Here is a 27,323-nt window from a genome sequence, read left to right as displayed (position 1 = left end):
TGGAAATCATTTTTTCGATGTCTTGGCAACCTATGATGTCACGATTTGCTTCGTAATTTCGTTTCAGCGTGAGATTGCAAGTTCGAACGATCGTCGATCACACCCAGCTGTACGATAAAGTAAAGGAACCGAACAATTTTTCGTCGAAATCGCAGGATAGTGGGGAAGCATTGGACGCGTGATATATCCACCAATTTACTAGTCAAATATACGAGGAATCGTAAATGTATATGTAGAGCATCGTTCGATATATCTAAGCTATGAGGTCGCGATTCAATCGAAATTCACGACAAACAACGCGCGAATATGTGGATGGGTATACTGTCGTTTCGACGAAAGAGAGACTATTAATAGTAATCATCGCTAGGGAATTAATGTTCCTTTGGCCAACGTGGATTAAAGTCAGCCTCCAACCACTCCCTTTAACTTTGATACTCTGCAGGGTATACGCGGGCAAGGCCATTCTGTGTTTCTATCCTACCTTTCTCATTTGTTAGCCTAATTCGCGTCGTTCTGCTTGTTTCGTTATCTTTTCATTCGTCTAATTACGTTCCGCGTACATGTCGTATGTTGGTACGAGAAAATAGTTCTCGAATTATCGCTCTTTTTACAACGTTGAATTCGTCCAACTTTTATAATATTGTTCAACTTTTAATTGCATTAAGTATATTAGTAAGAACTCAAAGTTCGGCAAAATTCTTTCGCGAATATCGTTTGTTCTCGGTGAAGGATTATTATTAAGGGTATTAACGTTAAACGCTTTATTTTCTCTGAAAAATGTTCCCCGGCTATGACTTTTCTAATAAAATTATCCTACAAAGCGCATCAGCAACAAGTTTTAACCTTTGTTCCCTTGAGCGGATAATTTTTAATTATTCGATATCCGATCGTATGGTAATCGTTGCTCAATGCCATTAAACAAGACCTTTCATCGACTATTATAACCTGACCGTGTCGTTTTAACCGTTTAATTTCTCCATCCGACAAAGTCAGAAATCGTCAGAAAACGAATCAGATCCGACGAAACTCGATAGCGGAAGGTACCTACCTGCTGGATCATCTGTATCCACTTTACAAGAAAAAGTGATTACTTTGATTGCTAGCTGTGCGAGTATCTTGTTACCCATGACTAGGGGTCAGGATTGACTCGCGAACAAAACGAGCTAAATCCCTGGCCAATTATAAAGGGACACCTTCCCTGTCTCTTAAAAAAGACGAAATAATTAATCTCACGATATGATAATGTTATTATTATTATTTCTTTCGACCATAAGAAAGAATGATAACAGATTATTCTCTTTATGCATAGGTTCTGAGAACACTTTCTTGTATCGTGAAATATTTTTGCAACCAGCGGTGTTTCGTTCATAGAATTTTCGCGAGTATTCCCAGATTAATATTTCAGCGTGTTTCTGTGCCTAATTTAAATTCATGCGCGAAAGGTACTGTAGATTCCAACGAACACGCCGCCGCTTGGACAACCACGAAACGCAACTTGATAAATGGAAAGAATGGGGAAGGTACAGCAACGAAGACAGATTTTACGTGGACGATAGGTGGAAATAAAAATACAAACTATCAGCTTCGTTTGATCTGTTTTAATCTAGCGCGTACTAAATCCAGCACAGATTTCGCAGCATACATTTTCCTGTTTTTAAACTACGAAATATCGGCTAGACGTTATCTTCTCCTACGTGTATCGGTATTGAAGAAAATCGGAAGCGAACGAGGCAGCGATACGTAGGGGCAACAGTTTTCCATCTCGATGAACTAATCATACCTTTTCAGCCATCGAATCCGACTGAACAAATACAAAAGTATAGTGTACGAAGTAGAAATCCAGATACGGGCCAGGCACTCGGATGCCGGATGAAATTGGAACGGACGTCGAGTGTAAATATTTAACGGTAGCGAGGAGGAAAACAGCTCCCTAGCTGGTGGAAAGAACAACTTCCTAGGGACGTTGTTTATGCCGACGATATAAAGAATAGATGCTGCGGAGACGAGTTTTGCCACGAATGAGCCAAGCTGACTGAACGTACCTGCTGAAAGGAATATCGTGCTAGTTTTTTTCAAGATGAATCGTTTGCTTATATCGCCACGGCTTACATAATCTCAACGTCTATTAATCGAAAGAAAATCAGCGAAACGACAAGGAAACATCGTTTCAAGTAGAAGAGATTAGCTTTGGTCAGACGTAGGACGAGTGTCGATAAATCGGCTGGCGAATCTTTTCCTCTATTTCTTCCACGCTTCATTTTTCTCGCTCTAACGTAACGATCGAAATCGTAGATATCACAGCGGGTATCGTTAATCCTGCGCACACATACTTGGTGACATTTTGTACACACGTAGAACGTGCAACAGTGCGCATCTATCGTTACAGCAGGGAAAATGAAACACGTAGGACATGTCAATTTATTTTCAGATCTAAAGTCGAGGAAAAAGTACTGCGAATAATTTCAGTGGCTTGGAACAATTTGTTTTGTGCTCTTGCATAGACAAACGAATCAATACGAGCTATTTCGGTGTAGAAATATTTCACATTCCGCGAACTATACTGCGAAATAACGAAACATAGTCTTTACGAACGTATGAAAGTTTTGAAACACGGTATTTCTATATCCTGTTTCGTTCGGATGATGTTCACTTCGAACGTTTCGCGCAAAATTACTCTGCGTATTCTGTGAATTGCGTAAATTAGCGTGCGTTAATTTCTGCACGTTATTATGCTTCGATGACGTAGAAATCGTGTTCAGACGTCGATTTCAATGACAAACTTTCGAGATGCAAATGAAACTCGTTTACAACACATGATACTAATTGATATGAAAAGCTACATCTAATCGATAAGCTGTTACGTTACGACGTCCAATATGGGAAACGTTAAACGCATCGATCGAATCTTTCATTCTTCGTCTAAATGAAAACATCATCCGTGCTAATTGAATTTATGTCCATTTCAAACAAATACACGCAAGTATGTATGAAAAATAATGGTAACGTACGTGTACCTAATGTGAAATAATAATAATTTATAAACATTAGGTCGTCCGAAAAGTTTCTTTCGTTTTATAAGGAAATAATGGATGCACAACATTTTTCGTTTTGTATTATTTTATCGCATTAAGTATGATACATTTTGTTCTATCAAGATAAAGATCACAACGTTCGATAGATTAGGTTTCATGTTTGTATAAAAATGCGTCTGTAAAAGAAAGACACTTTTCGGACAACGTAATAAAAAATATATGAATTCGTAGTGGCGAATACAAATTAATAACAACAGGTTCGAAATATTGAAACAAATGAAATATCTTTATGAAAGATTTAGACGGTTTACGCAAAATGAACGTTTTATAGAAACGCTTGCAAACGTTTAATCCCAACGATCGTTGTTTTTTTTCCCTTTTTTATGAAGATACTGGGCAAACTGAAATTACAGATAGCGCAAAAAGACAAGAAAGAAAGTTCATGGATTATCGTTTCGTTGAAAACCATTAAACGAGCGAAAATCGTTGAAAATGATCAAAGAAATTAACGAAGTACGCATTTTGCTTCGATACATCGGCGAATAACGTTGAACTTTACGAAGTAACTGTCAAACAAACTTTTCTTCGCCGATCGTTTTTCGCGTAATTATTCCTACTTTAACGAATTATAAATTATAAATAAATTAAATTGGCTGCATTTAAAAATTCCCTGTGTATGTGTTTTCCTGAACAAATATATATCCGAAATTCTGGTAACGTAAATATTTCGTGAAAACGAAAATTTCAGTAGGATCGGTGATTTATCGATATAACGTATCGTAATTTTCTAAGAGTTACATCTGCTTGTACACGAGAAACGAATTAATCGATATAATTAATTTAGTACGTTGTAGCGCGTTGCGTTTATCGAAACATTTCGATGCGCATGGAATCGATGATCACGTCGTCAAGCATAACAGCACCACGTCACGAAACAATGAATACTAACAAGATCGTTCGGTAGAAACTAGAAACGCTAATACTATCCGAGCCTCGATTCACATGCCGATGTATCGGCCGTTGTTAAGCAGAAAGTCACATGGGAATAAGTTAATCGACGTTATGAAGCCACGTCGGCTCTGAGACGTTCGCGTTTCACGGGGATTGCCGATGCCACTTATCATTATCGATCCGAATACGGAATTACCAATACGTACAACTGTAATCTACCTGGCATAATATACGAAGGAAATTGAAACAAAACGGGTTAACAGTAAACGTTTCGATGGAAGAGCTCTCGATTCCGCTGAAAGTGCCTTTGCTTTTGATGTCTTAAGATGAGCTCGAAGATGCCTGAAGAAGATGTCTCGCTGTACCACAGGCGTCGGTTGGTTCGGCTTCGGTACCGAGTTACAGTTTTATCAATTCGTTCGTAACGATCTATCAACTTGCATCGTTTACGTTAAAAGGGATAAACGATTTGACGAGGATTCGCTTGAAATTTTTCAATGAAAAATGAACAATCGAGAGTCAATCTGCGGGAAGAGGAACGAATTAACTACGTGAACTTTATTTACGAAGAATATCGCGCTGGTCGTTCTTTTTTTATTCAATAATAATTATTAATCGATAATAATATTCAAGGGTATTACAACACTTTTATTTTCTTTGGAATAACTTCACCGAGCACTAAAAATATCCCGTGACCTGTTGTAAGCCTTTGTCACTTGAAAATTCTCTTGTGAAAAACAACGCCATTGCCGGTTTCATATACACGGTTACTATTTATAACCTTTTCATAATCTGTCGCAAAGGAGCACGTGAAATGTTATTTTCGTGCTTAAAATATTTTTTAAGATGTGCGATTATACATATATTTTCTACGCATATTGCGTCAGTCATAAATTTAGCGGGAGCGTCGCGTCGTGTCTGATTCCGTCCTCGATTTATTATCGGAAGAGAAAAAGCTCTCTCGATTTCGATGTTTAACAAAGAAAATATGTAAAGACAGATAAGTAGATAAGTAGAAGAGAAGATTACATCGTTATTAGCTATCAATTAGCAGATGCATTTCGACAATGGTGGTAAATTAATGACGATAAAGTATACTTAATTAGAAACTAAACTACGGAACTTCTCTCGTTCGTAGAACCGTTCCGTAGCCACAATTGCAACGACTTACGGAACGCTGCTCGATGTTATGCCATTTAAAGCTTCTGTAATGAACGTCTACTAAACCGCTTCGATATAAAATTAATTTATGCAGATTATTTCCTTCGTTACATGATACGTATTAGTGGAATTTCGTGAATGAAGCAATTTTCTCTTTGTTACTGCCACAAGAGTTAACCGAATGCAAACTTTCGAAATAAACGACTGTATCCACGTTGCCAAACAAATACGATAAAATTCCCAAGCTTTTATTTTACACACGGAGTGTAATTTATAATAGCAATCGCTGCGTATACGCAATTCGTGGAATATTAAAAAGATCGCTCGTATTTTATAAACCACCACTCAACTTTTGCAAACAGTTTAACTTACCTTTATGCGTCGTGATCTATTTCTGTATTTTATTTCTATTCTTATTGAAGATGACACGGTAGAAACGAAGAATCCGTGGAAGATAATGGAAATCGTTAGTTGGCGCGGTGATATTAAAAGCGCGTATTATTTTTATCTGGCAAAGAAAGTTTGACAATCTAAAAGTTCTCTCAAGTCTCGTCGATTATGAGTTTTCAAAGGATAAACTTTGGTCGTTTAATCGAAGAAGACCAACATCTACATATGTTACAAGCTGTTGGGTAAATACTAGCGTCGAAGCACGAGATAGCGTGACAAAATTGCGCGGTTTACATAATCGGCATATTAACAAACAACTAATTATTGAAGAAGGCGCACGGTACAAGCGACCGGTTGATCCGCGGTTATTAAACGAGATTCCCGAGAGAAATTGAAAACCGGTTTGTATCGTAATCCTTGGGCGTGCGAGTCCACGGACAGGAGGAAACTATTGACCGGTTGCGGCTGATACGAACACCTTGATGATCCCCGACGTCCTGTAGGTGTGATAAGAGATAAGCGTAAGTGAAGAAACTGCGCGCCAGTTTCGCGAGATGAGCTCCCATGAGAAGCTTATTTTTAGCTCGAAACAAAATCGATTTATCCCTTCTGATGCTACGCCGACTGGCACTACGCTTCCGTGGCCTCTCGGGCCGGCATTGCACACGAAGAAACGAGGGAACAAGGGAAAACCAGAGGGAAACGCAGGCAGCGCGCATGAAATATAAAGCAAGCAAAAAGCAGAGGGAAACGAGTAACAGACCGAGAAAAAGAAATGAAAGGAACGTGAACAAGAGGGAATGAAACGAGCTGTTTTAGCGGCATAATATGCCGGCCTTGGTTCATAAAAACAGAACTTTATTGAGAATCTAGAATTTTGTAGTGATTTAAAGATATATCTGACTGGAGAATCGCTACAAATTTTGCAGATTTTGCACTCGATTTTCTTATTCCTTTTTGCAGAACCGAATAAAAGGCGAGCATACGTGCGTTTCTAAAAGATCGTCCATTAGATAAATCAGAAATTTTTTACGCCATTTTTAAACCATGTGATTGGAAAATATCGTAGCGTAAGATTCCTTCCAAAATATCGTACGTCGTTTCTTGGTGAAAATTTCAAACGCTTTATGTGCCGATAATCCGGGAATAAATTACGAAGCCGATGACAAAGATCGCTTTGTCGAACGCAAAGGCACTTGAGGCATTCGATATCGAACTTGGGATGTTTACTTTGAACTTCCTCGTATAATCCTATCGAATCGTAAACCGCAAAAAATGCTTTAGCGACAGATCGCGCTTGAACGTTAAATTCCTCTGGTGAACTTTAGCAATTCTGATATCGTATTACAAGTCGCTAAATCTTTTTCAAATAGATCAAGCTTCGCGATGGATCGTAAAATTATACGTCAACAGGGTCATCCGAGTAGCTAATAACCTATTTCAGTAGCACGATGTTCCCTGTTCCATCATTTGTTCTATTTCCATGAAAACGAGTGATACGATCTCTTTCAATTTCACGACTCATCCCATATGGATTACATCGGGCAAAACACACGGAAAAATCGGATACGTTCGTTCGTCTGTTACACAATTTTATCAAAGGTTCTATTGAAATAGCAACAGCCAGAGAAAAACTATACCTACGATTAATTCGCATACGCGAATCAAAAACGGATACCGTTCACTCTGTTTCGTAAAATATCCGCCATATAATAGAAGCGAATCGGATTAATGGTCGCGCGATTGAAACGCATAATACAATTCGCGACTCGCATTCGTTCGATATCGAGCGTTAAAACGCGATCCGATGCATCTGAGGATACCAACCGCGTGGAAATTGAAATTGTATACGAGTGAGAATTTCGACGTGGACAAGTGGCAGGTATTCGATGCGATTCAAATTCCTTGCCACGATATTCGTGCGTAGGAAGATGCGAATTTTAATTAAGCGACTATGTATACGATGTTCGCGATACGATTGTCGTCGATCGACTGGAATGATAGCGGATAAGCGTCGTTTATCCCTGCGTTATTAATCCGAACTTATTCGTTCGTTGTAAACGCATTGTAAATTCTAAATGTTTCACGATCCTTCGTTTTCTCCTTGCAAATGCTTTCCAACGATGTTAATTGATTTATAATAATTTTATTAGAAACATTTTCCGTGTATATTCAACCTCGGAACGAAACGCGGATCAAAATGTTTCCGCGTAGAAAACGAAATTCTTACCAAGTTATTATATAAATGCAAGAACGATTTCAAGATATTGGACTTATTTTCTATAAAACGTAGAAATAAATTTCTCGACGTGGTCTCCGCTACGGCAACCAGATTCCAATACCTTGAAACCTAGCGCGGTTATTGCAACATTTGAAATTAAACGTAAACGATGTAAAAATATTTTCGTTACTCGGTTCGATAGTTTCACATTTACCGCCAAATTTCACATCCAATTTAGATGTAGTGTTTGCTCGTCGAAAGAAACTAATATTAAAATAACATATCCGTGGCTGTAAGCAACGATAGAATAACAAAGGAGAAAAGAATAGTAATTATTTAACCAAACGGTTAAAACAAAACGTACGAAATTAATTCTGCCAGCGAACATGAACCCTCCTTTTAATATTTTTATCCCTTTATCTTACTAATATATTTTTACATCAATACGAATCTAAGTATAATTTTTCCCTCAATCTTAAGGGTTTTATTAAGGGTGATATTTCTGGAGCATAATACTTAAGAACAAGTGTCTATATATAATTAAAGAGATACACGTATATGTATATGAAATATTTGAACGACTTAAAAGTCTGCAAAAAAGAAAGAATAAGGTATTTTCGATCGACGCTAATCAATTCTATTTATGTTCCAAATTACAGTTGTAAAGAAATTAGTTTGTCCGATTTCTTCTAGTATAAGTCAAATTACGTATAAAAATAAATTTTAAAGAAATATGCGCAAATACCGATAGTATGTTGTTTTCATGAATAAGTTACGTATTATTTATTTCATACTGAAATATTTATATACTGCCCGATACCAGTGCCTAAATGATAATGTAAAAAAGCATATTAAAAGCCACGAAGAAACAAGTAAGAAGTAAAACATGCGAGAAAAGTCTAAATTGAGCGTACTTTTACGTGTACACTGTGCTCTTAAAACGTATTACAGGCCATCACCTTTAACCCTTCTTCTATTATTTTCACCGCGTGACATGGTTTGCACATTATACTTTCTATGCAATTTAACGATTATGTCGTAAGAAATTTGTGGATATTTCGATATTTATATAAGAGAACAGTATTTATATTGGGTTGTTTTCATACATAATGAAATGTAACAGCTAGATACGGCGAATAACTGGCAAGTTAGAAGTAACTTGATCTATCCCCGTTAATTCGACCTCGCCTCTATCTACCATTTTTCCATACAAATTACTATCCGTTATCGCGTCGAAAAAATTATTTCATTACGTCGAGTCATCGAATTTTTGCTTCTTTTTTAATGATTTTCCTCTCAAGTTGTATTTTGCCACACGTTCGTGGCTGGAAACGTAATATCAAATCAAATTAATATCAATCGATATAATAAAATTAATAGTTAATAGAAGCGGAGCGGAAACGACCTTACCACTTTGTACAGCAATTTTCCTTCCTCTTTCACCGTTCGATTAAGTTCCGCGAATTAATGTTTAAAATGAAAAAGATGGAATATATAAATCTACTTGTTTAATAACGTTGTCTTTTCAAGAAACCCTTAGTATTACAATCAGGAGTTAATAAAGAAGTACCTTCTATTCGTGCGCGCGCGTACAAACTTTTGATAAGATATAAATTAAGAAAAGCAGTAACCTTAATGTTGAAAGAATATTGCTTTAAAAACTCGAGAGTTTTAATTAAAATATTAAAGGAAAAACACAACAAATAGTATCGCGAAGAATATGCTGCGTTATTGTAAAAACTAAAAGTGCAGCATTGAATAACGTTTTATGGTAATTGAATGATTCAAAGTTTTTGTTTTATAATGTAAATTGAAACTTCGTATATCGTAGCAGACGCTAACTAAATCTATTACAAATCATATTCATCGTATTCCATATAAACTATGATTATTCGTCTGTAATAATTTGACTTCTGCCTGACTGCACAACAATTAATATCATTCACTGTTTATTCGTAACTTTGTAATGACAGAATTTGCGACAAGTTTAATTAATTAGGAATTTTGGAACGAAATTTCAACAAAATTTTCATTAGGTTGGCTCTAGTTTTCCCAGTGACACCACAGCTGGCTTCGGTTCAATACTACACTATATACAACGTTGATATACGATACGTTTCCCATAAAGGTATTAGGTAGATTTAATCAAGCAATTTAATTATTTCGGTTTTCCTAAATTGTTAGTTTCTTCGAATTAACGAAATATCGTACGTCACGATTAATACTATTATTATGAACGGTGGATTTATTACTTAAAAGCCAATTTTTTTCAAGTGCATTGTTGTACATGACGCCACGTTCTTTATATTTATCTTTCCTATCGATACAGTGATTTTGAGTTCCTTTTATACCGCCTCTTTTTATACTACCATTTATGGGAGTAATTATGATCAAACGAAATGATTTTATATTTTTAAAAGAAAGAAGATAGCGGAACAGAGAAATTTTATATCAAAATGGAGGAAGAAGCCGTATTAAATTTTCACGTTTCATATTTTTATTACGATATTTCTATCCGCGTATAGTAATATCGTATAATAATTCTCTTCCATCTAATTTATCCATCTCGTGGTATTTTTTATAGACTTCATATATATAGCGTTCGAATCAATTTCAATTTGTAGCAATTTTGCAACGGACTTCGATATTTCAAAATGTTATCATATTAACATAATAATATTGTTTTTGAACGTTAACAGTTCATCGAACTTATTAAAACTTATTATGTAAATAGCAGATATTATATTTACATTAGTTGGCGATGGCTATTGAAGCAAATAAACATGCAAATATCACGAGATGCAATAGCGTATAACTCTACAAAGTCTGTAATGCGATTTCATAATAATAATAACGATAATAATCTCGGTTTTCCTGAATTTTGTAATCTTTACTCTCGCCGAAGTCACAAGTGCAGTCCTAATTATGCGCTTTATGGCCTGCCAGATAAATTATTAGGCAGTCGCTCGATAATAACAAGAACCGTGTGTCATAAATTTGTATCCTGGCGCATTGGTAATCAATGGACATGGAACTCTTGGCTTGCGACCCGCACCTCCATTTAGCTGACTTTCCAGATATCTTGCCAGACTAGCTGGACTATCCAAAGGCTAACAGCGTCGCTGATTTGCCAATTAGGTCAGCCTCCGTGATATAAACCAAGGGATAAGTTAAACACGTTAGAAAGCTTTAAGGTAGTCGGTCGATTTTACAAACGGTACAAATGTTTCCTTTCGTTCGTTCGCCAACGTTCTAAAACTGCAAAATGAAAAAGAAAAGCCTATTTAAACAACAGGCAATTCGAAAGCAACCAACAAATAATATAAAGTGTAATTATTGCAAACCATGGCGAAACTAAATTCCTCTTCTCGCGAGTTCGAGATTCTTCGACTACGAGGATCAAAAAGCAAGCTATACAGAACGATACAAGAAGCTCTGTTCGTGACACGGTAACAATGAAATTTTACGCATGATCGAAAAGAGATACCTGCGTATGAAAAGTAGCAACCTGTACGGAATCTTTTTCCATTTCATCTGTTTTTATATAGAAAGTTTACCGAGCGTAAGGTCAAAGGTAAATCGTAAAACCATCGATTGTCCCGTTTCCATCTGTCGTGTGTAACAACCATAACAGATGCGGAATAAATTTCTCGAACAACAACCAGGCAATCGTTCGAACCCATACTGGAACTTACCAGATTGACGACAGTCAGAAGCGTTGATACAAACCAAGGAAAGTAACACGACAACTTTCTAAACGTAAATATATCACAGACAAATGAAAAATGGATTATCTTTGCAAAACAGTTTCGGCAACGAGTATCCAATTCATCGAGTGCAGCCACTACCATAACTTTTTTCATAGGAACGCAATAGTATCGCTTTAACGAAATCTATCGATTTTCCCCTGTTGTAAAATTTCTGAGTATCGTATGAGAACGCTGCGGCGCCTGTGCATACGTGATATATTATCGCGGTATCCGCATTCGCTATCCACTGGTTATATCTGTGTCTCTTATAAGAACGGATAGGAAAGGGACTGCTCCAAGATCGATAAAGGAATTTTTTCAGCCTGTGAGGCTGAACGCGCGTCACAGTCCTGACAAATTTATTGTTCGATAAAGTTTGTATGAAACAGGTATCGCTTTTTATTCCAAATATGTATATAATAGGAAATCCGCGTATATATTTACTCTCGTTTATATACTGTTATATGTATATATATTTATATAGCGATAAATAATTCAGAAATATGATTTAAAAGAGTATTTATCGTTCGTATTTCTTAAGGCGTTTCAAAATGTTATTTGTCAGGTGATGAAATAGCAATAAAATTTACTTATTAATATCGGTGACTTTCATGAGAAATCTAATATCTTGATATACTTTCCCTGTACTTTCGATATTTAAAAATAAAAAATTGCTAGCGACTTCCTTTTGCACCGCTTCGAAAGGACGATCGATATCCTCACGCATTGTTATTAGCAACGGTAAGCTTGCTGACGAGCTGTTGTTTGCATATTTATATTGTTAGCATGATTATTATGTTTAAAATATAAACTTACATATAATTTCCATATTTTCAGAATGCTTGAATTAATGTTATAAATGAAATTTATTAAATCGCTCGATTAAATCAGAGAAGCAATCCAAAAGCAGAATAAAAAAAAAAAACAAACAAATGTGTTCGAAGAGCGATGTAAAAATCAAATAGTACGATATGAAATTTTTATATTTTAATTGCTAGCAATTTCACGTATGAACGTATGAACTGTAATGAAATCGTTGCCAGTAGAAACTGTTCATTTATTACTCTATCTATCTTTCAATAACGTAAGCTGCTCCACTCTATAAAAAGTAGCTTTGTAAACTGGAAACAAATACATTTTACGGCACGTGACATTGCAAGATGGAAATAATTGCCTTTCCTCTTTGTGAATACTAAATAGGCTAACGAACGTGAATCCGCAAACGGAATATTAAATAAACAACACGAATACCGTCCTTTGTTTATTCACGAATACCATCTTTCCTTTATTCACGAATAAGTTGTATATCATAATTATCTATACTTTAGAATTTCTGAAACTGTGAAAAACACATTTATATCTGTCTATAACTATAGCTATCTTGGCCCGCAGAAACGATCAATTACGCGCTGGAATATAATAAAAATTACGTATTATATATTAAAGATAGATATGAGATATCGTGGAGATATATTAAAATTACGTCTACAATAATTGAATTATACCGTTAACGAGGAGCCGTTTTCTTATAGGAGAAGCTGTTCGTTTTGGCAGAAATTGTTCCGCCGTTTGTGAATTTCAGAAAGCAATCTCGTTTCATCGAAAATACTCCATATACGTGTCTCCGTATCTTCAGCCCAACGACATGATCAAATGAAAATATTCATCCCACGTCATTCGTCGAAGAGCATCATTTATTAAAAAGATCATGTATTCACATGGTACGGTACTCTCGAATTCATACAAACGAAAGGAAAATTTACAAAATGTGGAAATCACTCAAAGTCGGTATAAGTGTGTACGTACCATATGTTTGTTTCTCTACTTTTAAAAAAATAATTTTCCCAATGTTTACGTATATCGTATGTGTATATATACGTGACATATGTACATGCTCGGGTCTCGGTATCTTTTTAACTTCTTTTAGTATCCGTGAAATAATTTTTACGAATCACGTATTTCTAACGTGCATAGGTATATAGTCGCCTTTATAGCGAGTAATTAGTGACTATATTATACCGAATATACTCGCCGCCAAAGGGATGTACATTAAAACTATAATATTTCGTTCATCAAAATATGTCTGTATCAAATATGTATGTACGATTGTTTGATCTAGCTTTTGCGAACTCGGCTTCTGAAACAAAAGCCTGCCAGTCTTACCGATGGATTCGCGAGTAACCTTCTCCTTTTCTCTCCATTACTTGCTTCTGAATATTAGATTTCTAGCGAGTAATTAATAAACGAATAAAATAGATGTAGATACTAAGACACAGCTTGTTATTAAAAATATTGAAATTTCCACGCTTGAATCAAACACTGACGATTTAAAGGTATTTTTGTAACACGATTCCGTTGCTTCGTAAAAATTAAAATACGTAAGAATACATATTCAGAAAACAAATGAAAGTACTCGCAACCTGCGATCTTTCGTCAAATCGAGCGCCGGGTATCTCTTGTTCTTACGGCATAGAAAATTACTAAACTTATTATCGTAAAATGAGGAGCGAAAGTATCGTTACAGAATACACAGTACATTTTTCGAAATTCTTTCCACAAAGAGAATATTGGTAATTTTTTGTTCCATAGTGCCTCATAAATTCCACGTATCGAGGTCATCAGCTTGGTTGATCGAGTTATCTGCCGATATTTAAAGCGTCGTCCTCGATAAATACAGCATCGCGAAAGAAAATCCATCCGCATCTGTCGATGTTTTACACACCCTTTCTCACTGCTTTCCGACTATTATCAACAACGATGTTGATATAATATTTATGAAATTTTCATTTGTCGTATCAACGAATAATAATGCTATTTATCAGCCACGTAAAATTCATTCGATTGCCATCGATGCAAATATGCTCGCGTATACTTGTTCATGAACGAGTTGTAAAAGTGATTTTTACCGATGCTACTGCAAGAAATACCGATGAATATTAAATTCCATTTAACGTTTTAGCGCATCCAAACGTACAGCTGTGCATGAAGCGTAACTCGATTTCCATCAGATCGAATGAAACAGCAATAGACAAGAATAAAAACAAGCTCGTAATTCTCTGGCGTATCCGTGCGTCGAAAGGACAGCCGACGTTAACGAAGTACAACAAAAGACAAGTTTTAGATCCGATGTAAAAAATGGAGAGTAAGCCGCTGATAGAACTTGTAGAGCAACGCGAAAACAGGAAGGCCATGCACTGCCAAAGCAGCTGTATTTTTGTTTCGCAATTTTTTCACAGACCTTTTCCTCGGGTTTTGTGAATCTTGCGGCAGCTGCTTTCGAGCAGACGTTTAATTAATTTGCGCTGCAAGGGTAAATACAGAGTGGAGATGCGGACAGCTGTATTTTGCAGCGTCACGTAGAGACGGAATTAAACGTATAGTAAACAGCATCGCAATCTGAATACAATGCAGTTATTAAAAGAGATATTAGACGGATCGTATAGAGAGTAGGTCAGCTGATATTATATCAATCGATTATTGCCATTCTGTTACTCTCGTTTCTCTACTTTAATCTTGAAGCCAGCAACTTCTGAACGCCATTGTAGCCGACGTTCGTAATTCGAAAATTTGATGGCTCGTCTCGATAGAAGGTCGTATTAACTACCGATAGAATCTAAACTCGTTAACAAAGTTGTTATAACAACACTCGAACAAATAACGAGCTCATTTACGAACAGAATTTATGCAAAACTATGTATATATGATAATAGGCTACATAATTGCTAAATTCAAAACAACGGAGGTTCCACATACCTTTTCCGTTAGCATTTGTTGCTATTAAGACTGCTATTAACATATAATAAAGATGTATGGATGAAAAATATGAAAGCCTCTCCTGCGAAGAACAAAGAGTCCAGTGTTTAAACTATAAATCATCAGATTTCGTAATTCGAAGGAAACGCGCAATATCCATTCCGATCCCATCGCAAACGTTACAGCCAGGACAGAAGGATGAAGACGAAACCGAGAGAGTAGTTTCAACCACCTTTCGAGACTAAGTAAAACGGAGACAATGCTAGCCGTGAGACAATGGTACGCTAAAACAGGACGAGCACTTCGACGTAAGAACGACGATGTTCGCCGTAGTCATTGTTTCGTGAACGCTCGTCACGTCAAGGCTAACGGCTGCAATTGATTTCTCAGTGGAGGATGCAAGGATCCTCCGTTTGAAAGGAACCTCTCAAAGCTCGTCTTGCAAACGGAATTTGCGCACACCAACGCTAAACTAAGTGGTAATTCCAGTTCGATCAAAGAGCTTCGAAGAGATTTATCGAAACAAAACGATTTATTAAATAAATCCTGCTTATGGCTGAACAAAGACTGTTGCCGTATCTTCTTTCCGAATTATTTCTCTTTTTTCTCTCACGCATATACCGAGCACGCACATCTACGCTTTTGAAATTTTTACATTCTACATATCGAAAGAAAAATCGTTGTCTGATACTTTGCTCGAAAATCGCAAAATAATTTACCAATTTCCACTGTTACTCTGCGTCTGTTCGTTCGTCGTATTTCATTTCATGAATTTTACATCCTTCGTCATCTCCTTTTATTCCATGACACCGCGTTAATCTTCGTTGCGGTTCTCGTATCCCATCCCAATATTTTACATCCTCAATTTACATCGGTTTCTCCTGCTATTAATTATCGTTAAAATATATCCCGTTAGCCATTAGTTGAGTGACGTTCGTTTCCTTTACCGTACGTACATATAACAGCTCTCTACTTTTATATAAAATTGTTCCCAAGTCGACGTTAATTTCTTTGTTAAAAATTGATTATTTGTTTTATTCGTAAATACGTGTTTACTTTGCAGCTTAAAATGCAGATGAGTTGGTCGATGCTTCGAATGGAACTTGTTTGTTCAAAGATCCAAATGCAATTTGTTCGTTAATCAAACCAAGTGCAACTTGTTTGCCACAGCTTCTCCACTAATATGAAACACATGGATCGATAGATCGGCGAAAGTTTCTAGCTTCGATCATCTAACACCGGCGATGTTCCATAAGAATTAGTTTTAAAATATTCTCTACAGAAAAAAAAAAAAAAATTGCTACAAGATACTTTGCCTCTGTGCAACGCACGACAACTACAACAACCAAAAAAGGACTACTAAATAGCGTTAAAAACCCAATGTCAATTGAAAGCAGTTCACAGAATCAAACTCTGAAACCTTAAAACGTTTCAAACTTTGTTCGGAACAGAATTTCGTCAGAAATTGAATCTGTGTTTTCAATTATCGCCCAGCAGTAGTACCCTTCAAACTTTTTCCACCTCGAAACGGACTTGTTTGAGGTGAGAGATTAATTTACACTTCGATCTCTAGTGGTTGAAGGCAACGATCATGGTATATATATATATATATATATATACATATGTACATTGTACATCGAAGCAAGTTATTCCCTTAATATTTTATTCTTTGAAAAGGGATTTCGCTTCAGGAAGCAACGAGAAGTTCCTGTTGTGATTATCACCACAGATGCATTGAAGTTAAATTACTATTGGACTCGAAGAACGGTGTTCCAGGAATTCGATTGCTCAGTCATGAGAATGGTTAACAGTCAAACAGGTGTTACGTTATAGTTAGGGAAGGAACCGTTTGTTCGCCGACTCAAACTCGGAGATACGTTGATTATTTGAACAAGTTGAGCGACATTTGTCGTGACGACAAAAGATCGTAAATACGTCGACTGTTCCGTTTCGCTTTCTGCATGGCGGTATGACTTTTTTCCAACTATTCTACTTACGTACAGCGATCGTTAAGCGAATGACATCGAACAAATATAATTCTAGCACAGTTGCTTAATTAATTAATTCTCATAAAGTATCGTTACATTTTCGTTGTTACGACGATCTCGCGATAAAGTAATCGATACGATGAGCGTTCGATTTAATAAAAAACAGTTATTACATAGCAGCCTGGTTATTTAGCTGGTAAATTTTACGTGAAATATTTCCAATTTTAATTAAATTGAATCATGTCAGTAGCTGTAAAAATATAGGATATGAACTTTATAATGTACGATATGCAAATTTGTGCGTGCTCACGAAACGGTATAAAAAGTGTAATAACGGTGCGATGATAAGCGTTGCGAGAGATTCGCTAAGTTCGTAATCGTTCTTTTAAGATGAAAATATTGTACAACGCATGTCGAAAAAGGAAAATAAAAAAAGGATTGACCTGGTGAGGTCGAGCGACCTTTGAATAAATCGATAGATCGGCTTACGCATTAATACGTCATGTGCAATTAGTTTACAATCATAAGCGTGTAGTCAGAGAGTGCTTTATCCGGTATAAATCAAAATAAATATGTAACTTTGACGATAATAAGCTTTTTTCGTGCAGAGTATTGTTTTCTCTTTCGTATCGTCCTTGATGAATACGAGAACATAAACGTGAATAATTAAAGAATTATTTTATAACGAGAGAATTATTTAATAACGAAGAAATTATTTAATAATGAAAGAATTATCGAATAAACATCCCTATCGTAATATCGTGAACTAGCTGCCTTATAAATTATTAACGCACTTTAAAGACGAAGATTGCGTTTTAATAATTAACAACAACTTGTTCGAGATTAATCGAGTCTTTGCAAAATTTATTACGTTCCTCGAACAGAGACAATGCTTTCCAACTTTCTGTCAACAATGACCTGTCGTTTATTTCTTACGATGGCACGAGAGAAGAAACAGTCGTTACATTGTTCTATACTACCCAACCAAATCGCATTCGAAATTCCAACGTTGTTCCGAACAAATACAATGGACAGAAGAAACACAGTATGCAAAACAGTCACGTAAAATGAATCGTATCAATCAGTTCCCAACGTACTCTGCAGCGAGCATCCCTTTTTCGTAAATCGCAACCTAACTTTCAAATAGCAAGGTACTGTAAAACAACCGTTGGAAAGTACTTTCACGATAGTAGTACCGTGACAAAGGGAGATCTGCCAAACAAAATATTCATGGTTGCTCGTACTCCCTACCTGATATTTTCACCGATTCATTCTCACGCTACAGAAATACAACGTATACATTTTATCGTATTTAATTTATGCATTACATGTATATTTATGTAAAGATAAAAGATATCGTGCAACGTTTTCGCAAATTCCATCGCGATATGTGAAAAGTGAGCGGAAAGATTAATCTTTAAACAAATTCAAGCATGAAACGCCATTTTCATCGATGATGTTCGGAAATAGCGAAAAGGAAGGTATCATTCCGATACACGATGCTTAATGGCAAACGTTCGTTTCTATAAAAATATATTTATTTTATATCGTTAAGTTGACTATCCCAAAATTATCAGACCGTATAATTAACGAATATCCTACATTGGTATACCGTTGTCGTTGGAGATATGTCATCGGATATCAGGTTATCGAGAACACGGCTCTTTATCTCAGTGGCTGCTATAGATCGTGGTACGTACGCTACTTATTCACGTCTGCCCATTGTTCGACTTGTCGTTGCATCCAGACACCGATTCCACCGATCCTAGCTGTCTATAGATTCTCTCTTTTCTAAATATCAATGTTATCGTTCTCGCGATTATTTTATCATCGTTGCGCAATTATTCCGCGAGTCTAGAGCAGTGCCGTTTAACGCAACCGATCGCATAAAACGAGTTAAATCGCGCGTCGAAAGTTATACGCGTAATTTTGATACATTAAAGGCCGCGTAAATTGCACAACGACGCATCGTCTCTGCTCGATCGACTCTACGTGAATGCACAAGTCGACAAGTGAGGTCATGTTAATGCGAAGACAAAGGGCTGCGAACCCGAATCTCGTGTACCAGGGTTTGCGTCCACGAGTTTTTCTAAAAGCGTACTCCACTTACACGTGGCTCGTTTTGCACGATACTTGACCCCAATTCCGTGCGTGCACGCGAAATACATGGGTTTAAGCTTAAAGCATAGTGACAGCCGGTCTCGGTAATCTTCAAAGGAACAGCGAAATTATCTGTACTTTGAGGAAAAGGACAAATGGAATTAGCTACGTGTACCTGGGCGCACAGTTTCTCGTTACGGATAGTTGGGCGTCGATCCGAGACTATATCGTTACGCCTCTGCCTATCGTGGCGGTTTAAGAACGAGGGAAAATTTTACGTACTATATTACGAATATGAGATTTTTATGAGAAACGAGGGGAAAATAAAATATAGACGATACGCGTTAGTAAAATGTTCGAAAGACCCTTCTACGTATTTGCTCGTGCAGAACCGAGATTAATTACCCGGCACGTTATAAATCATTGTTCGAAGAAAATGTAGAGAGGTAGGTTCGCACAGCGAATAATACGTATGTAACTGAACCCACGTAGACAGAACTGACACTGCGCAGGTGGTAAAAGCGGTATACGCTTACCTGTTTATCTGGCTCTTTGCCTTTGGCTGTGATGAGGCGATCGCAGTAGCAACCCTCCAACAAAACAACACCGCTGGGCCTCGAACAGCTTTCATTTTCATAGTAGAATAGCAAATTCTGTAACATATATAGCCATCGTCATACGTCTAGAACGAAATATAACGACATTAAATTTAAAAGCAAACTTTCGACTATTTCTCGAAGCGAGGGAAAAAGAGCTCGCCTGATGACGTGAAAATTTCATTTGCATGTTACGCGCAACAGTTTCTATAGGGTAAATGTAAAAGTACTTATACGATAACACGAGTTGAAGCTTCGAAAAACTGTTTGTTGTTACATTTTAACGAAGCGGAATATACGACCACGGAAAAGAATGAAAAAAAAAAAAAGAGAGAAAAGATAGGAAACATCGGTGGAATTGCATTTAAACGAAAAATTTTGTTTCTACGAAATTTGTAATTGTATTTACCTAAAAGCGATGGTACGTAAAAAGGAAATTAATATATGTATTAATTATCTTTTTATATATTTTTTATGTACAAGAAAAGCAGTTTCAAGTAGCGACGAGTAAAATTTCTCGGCCAGGCAGATTTTCCTAATTAGTTTCGGATACGCTGGTATTGCTACTTATCACGCTAAACCACCAGTTATCTTGGAAAACTGTATCGTTACGTGCACGCGTGTACAACTTCCACGCGAAAAGTTTCTCCGATTCGTTCAAAGAACCAGAACAAAAGGACGACCACGTCTCGGATTTTTCCCCTTAAATACGAAATTTCGAAAGGATGCTCGACACGAAAATCGGCGTATGTATCACTCACCTGATATAAAACGAACCATCGTAATTGCCACTTGGCCGAGTCGGCGGTTCGTTTGTGCAAATATCCAGTGAACGAGTGATCGTAATGAGCTTTTTCCGACAGCATGATGAGCTGCGAGTCGTTCACCCTCACTGAAACATACAACGAATATCACACGTGAAATGGTAGGAATTGTAGCCGAATCCATAATTTAGTCGTTCGAACGCAACGTTCCCAGTTACGTTATGCGCGTTCTGATGCTGCCTAGTTATCGTGTCATTTTTCTTCTCTGATGAATTTATTCGCCACGTTACCGGTCGACTTAACGAGACAGTTTACTTGGAAAAAACGCTTCGCCCTCGTCGATCTTCTCTGCCACCAACTTTTTGCATTTTACGATTAAACTTCTTGTAATTTTAAACTTTTCATCGCGTTTTTGCAAGAAGATACGTCGAAAATTACACGATTATTAGAAAATGCAAAACGACCAGTCGTTAATTCTTCTACGTTCTTTTAAATAATGCATCCGTTGCGCGTATTCTAGCATAAATAATGATTCCGTGAGAAAGTTCGACGTCGCTAATTTCCTGTAAAAACAGATGCAAATGACTCCGTAGAATTTATACAATATAGCGACTAGAAGTTGGTAATATGAATGTGAATAGCGTTATTCGATAACGCAAATGTTCGTATGGGTTAAATTGGCATAGAGTTTGAAATAGGTCTATCACTCATGCGCGTAATCTGAATATTCTTGCATTGAATTAACACGCGGCATACAAACTTGTGACAAGTTTTCACGCACTAACGTTGAATATCGAATTCCATGCGCGATTTCCATGCGCCATGGAATGTACGCTGTTCCTGTTCCTACATCTGCGGTAGTAACACTGTATTATGCTTTGAACAAATCAGCATCCTTGGTAAAATATTCCAGATACAATTTTTTTTACCTATACAAACATCGAAAAGAAAAATTCAAAGTTTGATATTTGGAATTTGCAGTCGACACGAAATTATACGATTTCCTAATGTCCCTTGGTATCCTCGATCAAATATCTCTGTTGAAACAAACGTAGAAGCAATTAACGAGAAAGATCTCACAGCGATCCCTTCTGGCCGATCTTTCGGCGAGCAATCTAAGTTAAGGATATTCCGTGACGCGTGTCTCGCACGTTCTCGATCCACTGAAATCTGAAAAACAGCGAGATTTGTTGCAGCACAACTTCGACTTAAACCATTACGGTACAAGCGAGGTAAAAGTTTGCTCGTGCGTGAAAGTGAGTCGACAGACAGATGTGATTTTTACAGAGGTCATCCATCATGGCAAGTTACTTTTGGTAGACCTGCAAGTATATTTCTTCGTTCGACGAGAAGTTATTTTCGCTTCTCTGGGAATTGCTTTATTTAAAACGACGAATGATATTTCACCGAATTGATTCCGAAACAGACGAGAATCATTTTCTAACGCGTCTTCACCCTCTGCGTGAAAAATTGCTAAGTATTGGTTGACCAAAGGCCATGGAAACGTGAAACAGGAGTTACCCTCTGAAGTTGAAAAAGTACAAAACTGGCGAAAACAAAGGGACTCGATCGTATTTCTTTTCGTAATCCGATGTACGTAAAATAGTATTTTTGACGAATTTGTAAAATTTCCAGGCAACAGGAAACGTAAACGTTTGACCGAATCGTCACATACGCGGCTTGTTTTTTCTTTTTTTTTTTTTTTTTGTATGAAAGTGTAACGAATTATTTTTTAGTAAACAAGAGCCACGAAGCGATGGTCAAACGAATCGCGCGTGTTCTATGTAAAATATTCAACCGAAACAAATTTTTCAGTTTAATATTCGTATTTTATCCGACTGCTATATTTTCGCAATGCACGTTTGATAAAAGGTCGAGCTGCAACGAATGCTTTTGAAAGACATATCGACCGACGCATAAATTGAGTCGAGAATGTTGAAAATAGCAATGACTTCGCTCGCAACTTACCAGTTCTTTGCATCTTTGGGCTGAGCATGATCACAGGTCGTTGGCGAAGCTTCTTTTCGACGATCCACGCGATAAATATTGATTGTCCAGAATACCTTGTATAGGGTGCGATGACGTAGAAAATAGCACCGTGCTGTCGTGATGTTGCGCACGGACGTTTATCGTGGTATAAGTATCTTAGGAACTCCAATTTCTTGAGCCTCTTTGACAACGCGTCCCACCACGGTTCTAAACAAGGCAAGTAGGAGAAAAGAAACTGTTCAACTTCTTGAATTATCAGAAACTTACCTACACTTTATAATAACTTGTTGTTCTACTCCTTTTTGAATATCATGTATACGTATAAAATGGTTCGATAAGCAAAATAGATTACAATCGCGTTTTAAAGGAAGTTTCAAAATGAAAGTAATAATGGAACAGGCCATGAATTTTATAACGAGTATGGTAATGCGTCTCCTTAACAACTTTTTCTTTCTTACTTTTATTTCAAACAAACTGAACTAGCAATCGGTGTATTTATCCGTTTCAAATTAACGTGAAGTGCAGCTTCATTCTAAATAAATACGTCATTTTCCAATTAATATATCGAGCGATATATTATAACAGGATTAATCATACCGTGTTATCAAACAAAGAAGAAAAATATACGATCGTCGCATAAATTGTATGCTTAATAATCGAAAACTGTATAACCGTAAAGATCTTATTTATAAAATCTTATTTATCCTGTATCGAACTGTGACGTTACCGTGACAACTTTCGATATTCGTATTAACGTTTTTATCTTCTGCGCGTTTCATACGTTCTATTTCTCTACGGTTCTATCTTCCATTGCTTTTTCTCTATGTTCGAGCTTGTGAAACAAAATATGCGAATAATAGCATTCGTATGTTTTCTAAGACAGTTAACCGTATTTTGATAACGGTAACTTTATATCCACCGATATCATTGCTTTTCTAAGTCTGTGATACGCGTACGAACGTAACGATAGAAATCACGAGATATTTTAAAACCGAGTGCATAATTAACCGTATATGAAAAATCGCATAAAATTTGAGGCCGCGTATAGACAGATCCGCGTTTGATTGTACATAGCTTTCCAAGAATATCTAACGTTGGTTCTGCAAGTACGTGCATACAGTTGGGCAAATGGACGTCGCATAAGTACTCTTAGTCGAAACTTTCTTTGAAGTTGTAGCAACTTACGTTTAGTTTATTTATGGCTGAATTCCTAATTTAGTTCATAATTTAAGATGCAAGAAATTTATGCGCAGAGCTGAATCTTTCGAAACGTGAAATACTGCAATGTAACGTGTCAAAATAATTACACGTTCTAAAGATAAATGTAAAAATTATAGCAAAGAAATAGTATAGGTGCTACTTGTGTAGCTTCAAAGTTGTTTACCCTTCTATTTCTTACGTGCGAAAAGTATAAAAAGACGCGCTAGATGATTGCTCATAGCTTAATCTAATGTGTACTTTCTAATGTAGTGTAACACGCTTCATAAACATTGCTCAATACATTCAAACATTATGTAAAGTACATGTAAATGCAATTTTGTTTAATACGTCAATTATTTCATATCGTATATTTTTATAGAAATATTATCAGCGGAATAATATTTCTTTATATAATAGTCATTGACGGCAAATAATTACAATATAAATAAATATATGTATACTTGTGCGTAATGAAATATTTACAATTAATTAAACCTTAATTTTAATAAACTGGATTTAGTATTATTGCGCATACACGGCAGGATTTCCCATTATTCGTCATATAACAACATCATATAACAATATTACAAATGATACATTTAAATCATTATATTTTATTTTGTAGATTAAGCTTATATTTATTAATGACCATATTGCTGCGTAATATTTCTTCTATAATTCAAAAACGACTTCTATAATTCAATTTCGACCGAATTTTTTATTTTTTCCGGCTTCTATTTCCTCTCATTAGCGTAATAAATATATTTGATTTTATTCGATCAAATAACACTCAGTCGTGACACGATATCCACGAAAAATTTTTTTCGAAAAAGAATATTAATGGCGTTAGATAAAAATTTGACGGTTCATTAGCGTTTAATCGTTCAAATTAATCGTATCGCGGTAGAATCTGTTAGACTTTCGATTAAAAACGCAGTCGCCTCTATAGCGAGGTATCTAAATAATTAAAACAGAGGAACGTTTATTTTAAAACTCTCATTTGCTATTTTCCAGAGTCAACTAAAAATTCCACATTGCTCGTCGTCGTCGTCGTTTAACGCTGTTCGATGTGGCAAACGAATGAAACGTCCACGTATCGGATTAACAGTTTTTTATTTATCGGAATATTCATTTATTTGTCAGAAAATCCACACGCTCGCGTCCTGTGATTCATGGAATTTCATTACACGCGCATCATTATCTTTTGCTGTCGACACGCGGTCCAGAGTTTTACGTTCCGTTTCACAAACGAGATTTGCTTCAGGCCGGATATTACACTATCGTTCGCTACGTCCATATATATATACATATCTACATACGTATGTGCGTGTTGCTTGGAGACAGTATTTTAAACTTTTGTTATCCTGTGATTTTTATCATTCGGAATCAAAAATTTCCATCGGAATCCGTGGACGACTAAATTTTTGTCCGACGATTGTAACTTCATAATATGACAAAACTGAGTGTAAAATCGAGATATGTATCTGTGTTCCTCCATATGTGTCGGTATAAATAAAATGTGGAAGTTTGGCAAAGATAACATCTCTTCGTATGAATAGAAAAAGTAACTGGATAGATTCAACTTTTACATGATATTCTTTAAAACTTATTATTTCAATTTTTATCTAACTCCACATTTTGCGACGTAGCAAATAACGTTTTCAACTGACCGTAGATTAAATCATGTTCGTCTCCCGCATTAAAATCTACACGACCATTTAGAAAACAAAAATCCACCGAGACGTAAGTCGCTAGACTAAAAACGTAGTCGTCGTACGTGACCATTGGTATGGTTCGATTTCAACTCTGAAACTCGTGAAGTACGTGCATATACGCATCGCGAATGCATAAGATCAAACACGTTCCAACTCGAATAGACAACGTTTATGGAACACCGGAGTGTAACGGAACATCCTGCGACATACCGACAGCCGTATCAAAGGATACAGCTTCCTTTTCGGTATACTATTCATTGGGAATAACCATGCGACAGCATCCACTCGACGACGCGACGCCGTAATACAACCGCATCAAACGAAAGAGGCGCTCGCTGCGGCAAACGATGCTTCAGCGGATTAATCGCGCGCAATTCGCACCGTTCGAACCGCATCGTACGTTCCAAACGAATCAATGAGCAAAAGAGAAAAAAGAATCATAAACCAAGAATAAAAGGAGAAGAAGAAATCGCAGAAAGGAAAGAAAGAGAAGAAGAAACGAAGGAAGAGGGAAGTATAGTATAGCGAAGCGATTTTGGTGACACAGTACCTGTTACTTCTTCCCCCGATATATCTATCCTCTCCAGTTCTCGACTGATGTTGCACCACCTGTTCGTGCTCCAGATTCACAGTCCCCCCTCCACAGTAGTCTGCCTCTCTAAATATATATGTATTCCCTCGGCCACGGATGTCCGAGGATGCGGCGGCAGCGTCGAGGCGGATCCGGCGCGAACGAGCGTGTCTCTGGTCGGCTGGAGAGAAGGTGCGAGGACCGATTAAGCGATTATTAATCGAGTTGGTCCGGCGAGCAGCAGTAACGAGGTCGGGCCAGGTGACCAGGACGAGGACGGCCGTTGTACGAACGAGAACGTGGAAACTGGTGGCCCGTTACCGGCACCCGACATGGTCGAGGATGTTTCGGCATCGGGAGTCGCGACGTGCCTACCCAGAGGCATCGCCACGGGTTCACGGGGCTGCCTCCTCTGCTCTGCCTTTTCTCCAACCCCAGAAGCTGCGCGCTTACCTGTCACTGCGCACACTCCCGCTGAAAGCCACCCCACACGACACGGCATGGGCGGATCTATATGTGGGCTAATTGGGCTGCAAGAAATGGGATCAAGTTCAATACGACCGACGTCGCGCCGGAATTGGTGAATCAATGCTCGTTCCAACGTTGCAATATCATTCGGCCATTGGTCATTCCTTCTTTTCACCCTTTTTCAATCGTTCCATCGATTTCCTTCTGCCTCCTTTCCTAAAAATAGAAAAGAATCGACCGATTACCCATCTGAATCGATCTGCGGATTTCATCCCTTTATATCTCTTTCTATGGGTTCGTCTAGAGAACATATTTTATAAGGTTCGACCAACCATTCTCCGAGGTATACGTCGCAGAATTATTATTGCCAACGACATAGGTCAGGTATTTTTTTACAACGTTCGAAATAGTTGCGAAAATCTATAGACACTCGGGAGCAGACTTTTAAAATTATACCATATTTTATACGTTGTCAAGATTCAGAAAGATACGTATATGTATACAAGGTTGATCGCGCTTCAGCTGTTAGACAGTTTTAATTGAATTATGCATATGAAGATGCGAAGAAGAATCTTTCTGATAAAGTGTTCGTATCAGGAACTGGGTGTACCGATTTATCACGTATAAGGGGACATAAATTTTGAATATTTACCGTGCAAGGCTTTTGAAAAATGA

General features: G+C 37.1%; 1 protein-coding gene across 5 annotated transcripts in view; it reads right to left on the bottom strand.

Moving 5' to 3' along the window:
* Positions 1-26,602, bottom strand: part of LOC132914241 (ras-specific guanine nucleotide-releasing factor 2-like) — a 56,770-nt gene extending 30,168 nt beyond the window's left edge. For 4 of the 5 annotated variants that reach the window (XM_060973178.1, XM_060973179.1, XM_060973180.1 and 1 more), the window contains exons 1-4: positions 26,160-26,601; positions 22,674-22,901; positions 20,703-20,833; positions 19,882-19,998 (exon numbers count right to left, since the gene is read on the bottom strand). In XM_060973178.1, coding sequence (XP_060829161.1) covers positions 19,882-19,998; positions 20,703-20,833; positions 22,674-22,701 — 276 coding nt within the window. In that variant the 5' untranslated portion in view covers positions 22,702-22,901; positions 26,160-26,601. Of the gene's footprint in view, positions 1-19,881; positions 19,999-20,702; positions 20,834-22,673; positions 22,902-26,159 lie in introns of all 5 variants that reach the window. The other variant, XM_060973182.1, reaches the window with a different exon arrangement.
* Positions 26,603-27,323: the final 721 nt, after the last annotated feature.

The sequence above is a fragment of the Bombus pascuorum genome, chromosome 14, assembly GCF_905332965.1.
Source record: "Bombus pascuorum chromosome 14, iyBomPasc1.1, whole genome shotgun sequence".
NCBI classification, from domain to species: Eukaryota; Metazoa; Arthropoda; class Insecta; order Hymenoptera; family Apidae; genus Bombus; species Bombus pascuorum.
Note: the sequence above shows the minus strand (reverse complement) of the source record. Positions and strands in the feature narration are given on the sequence as shown.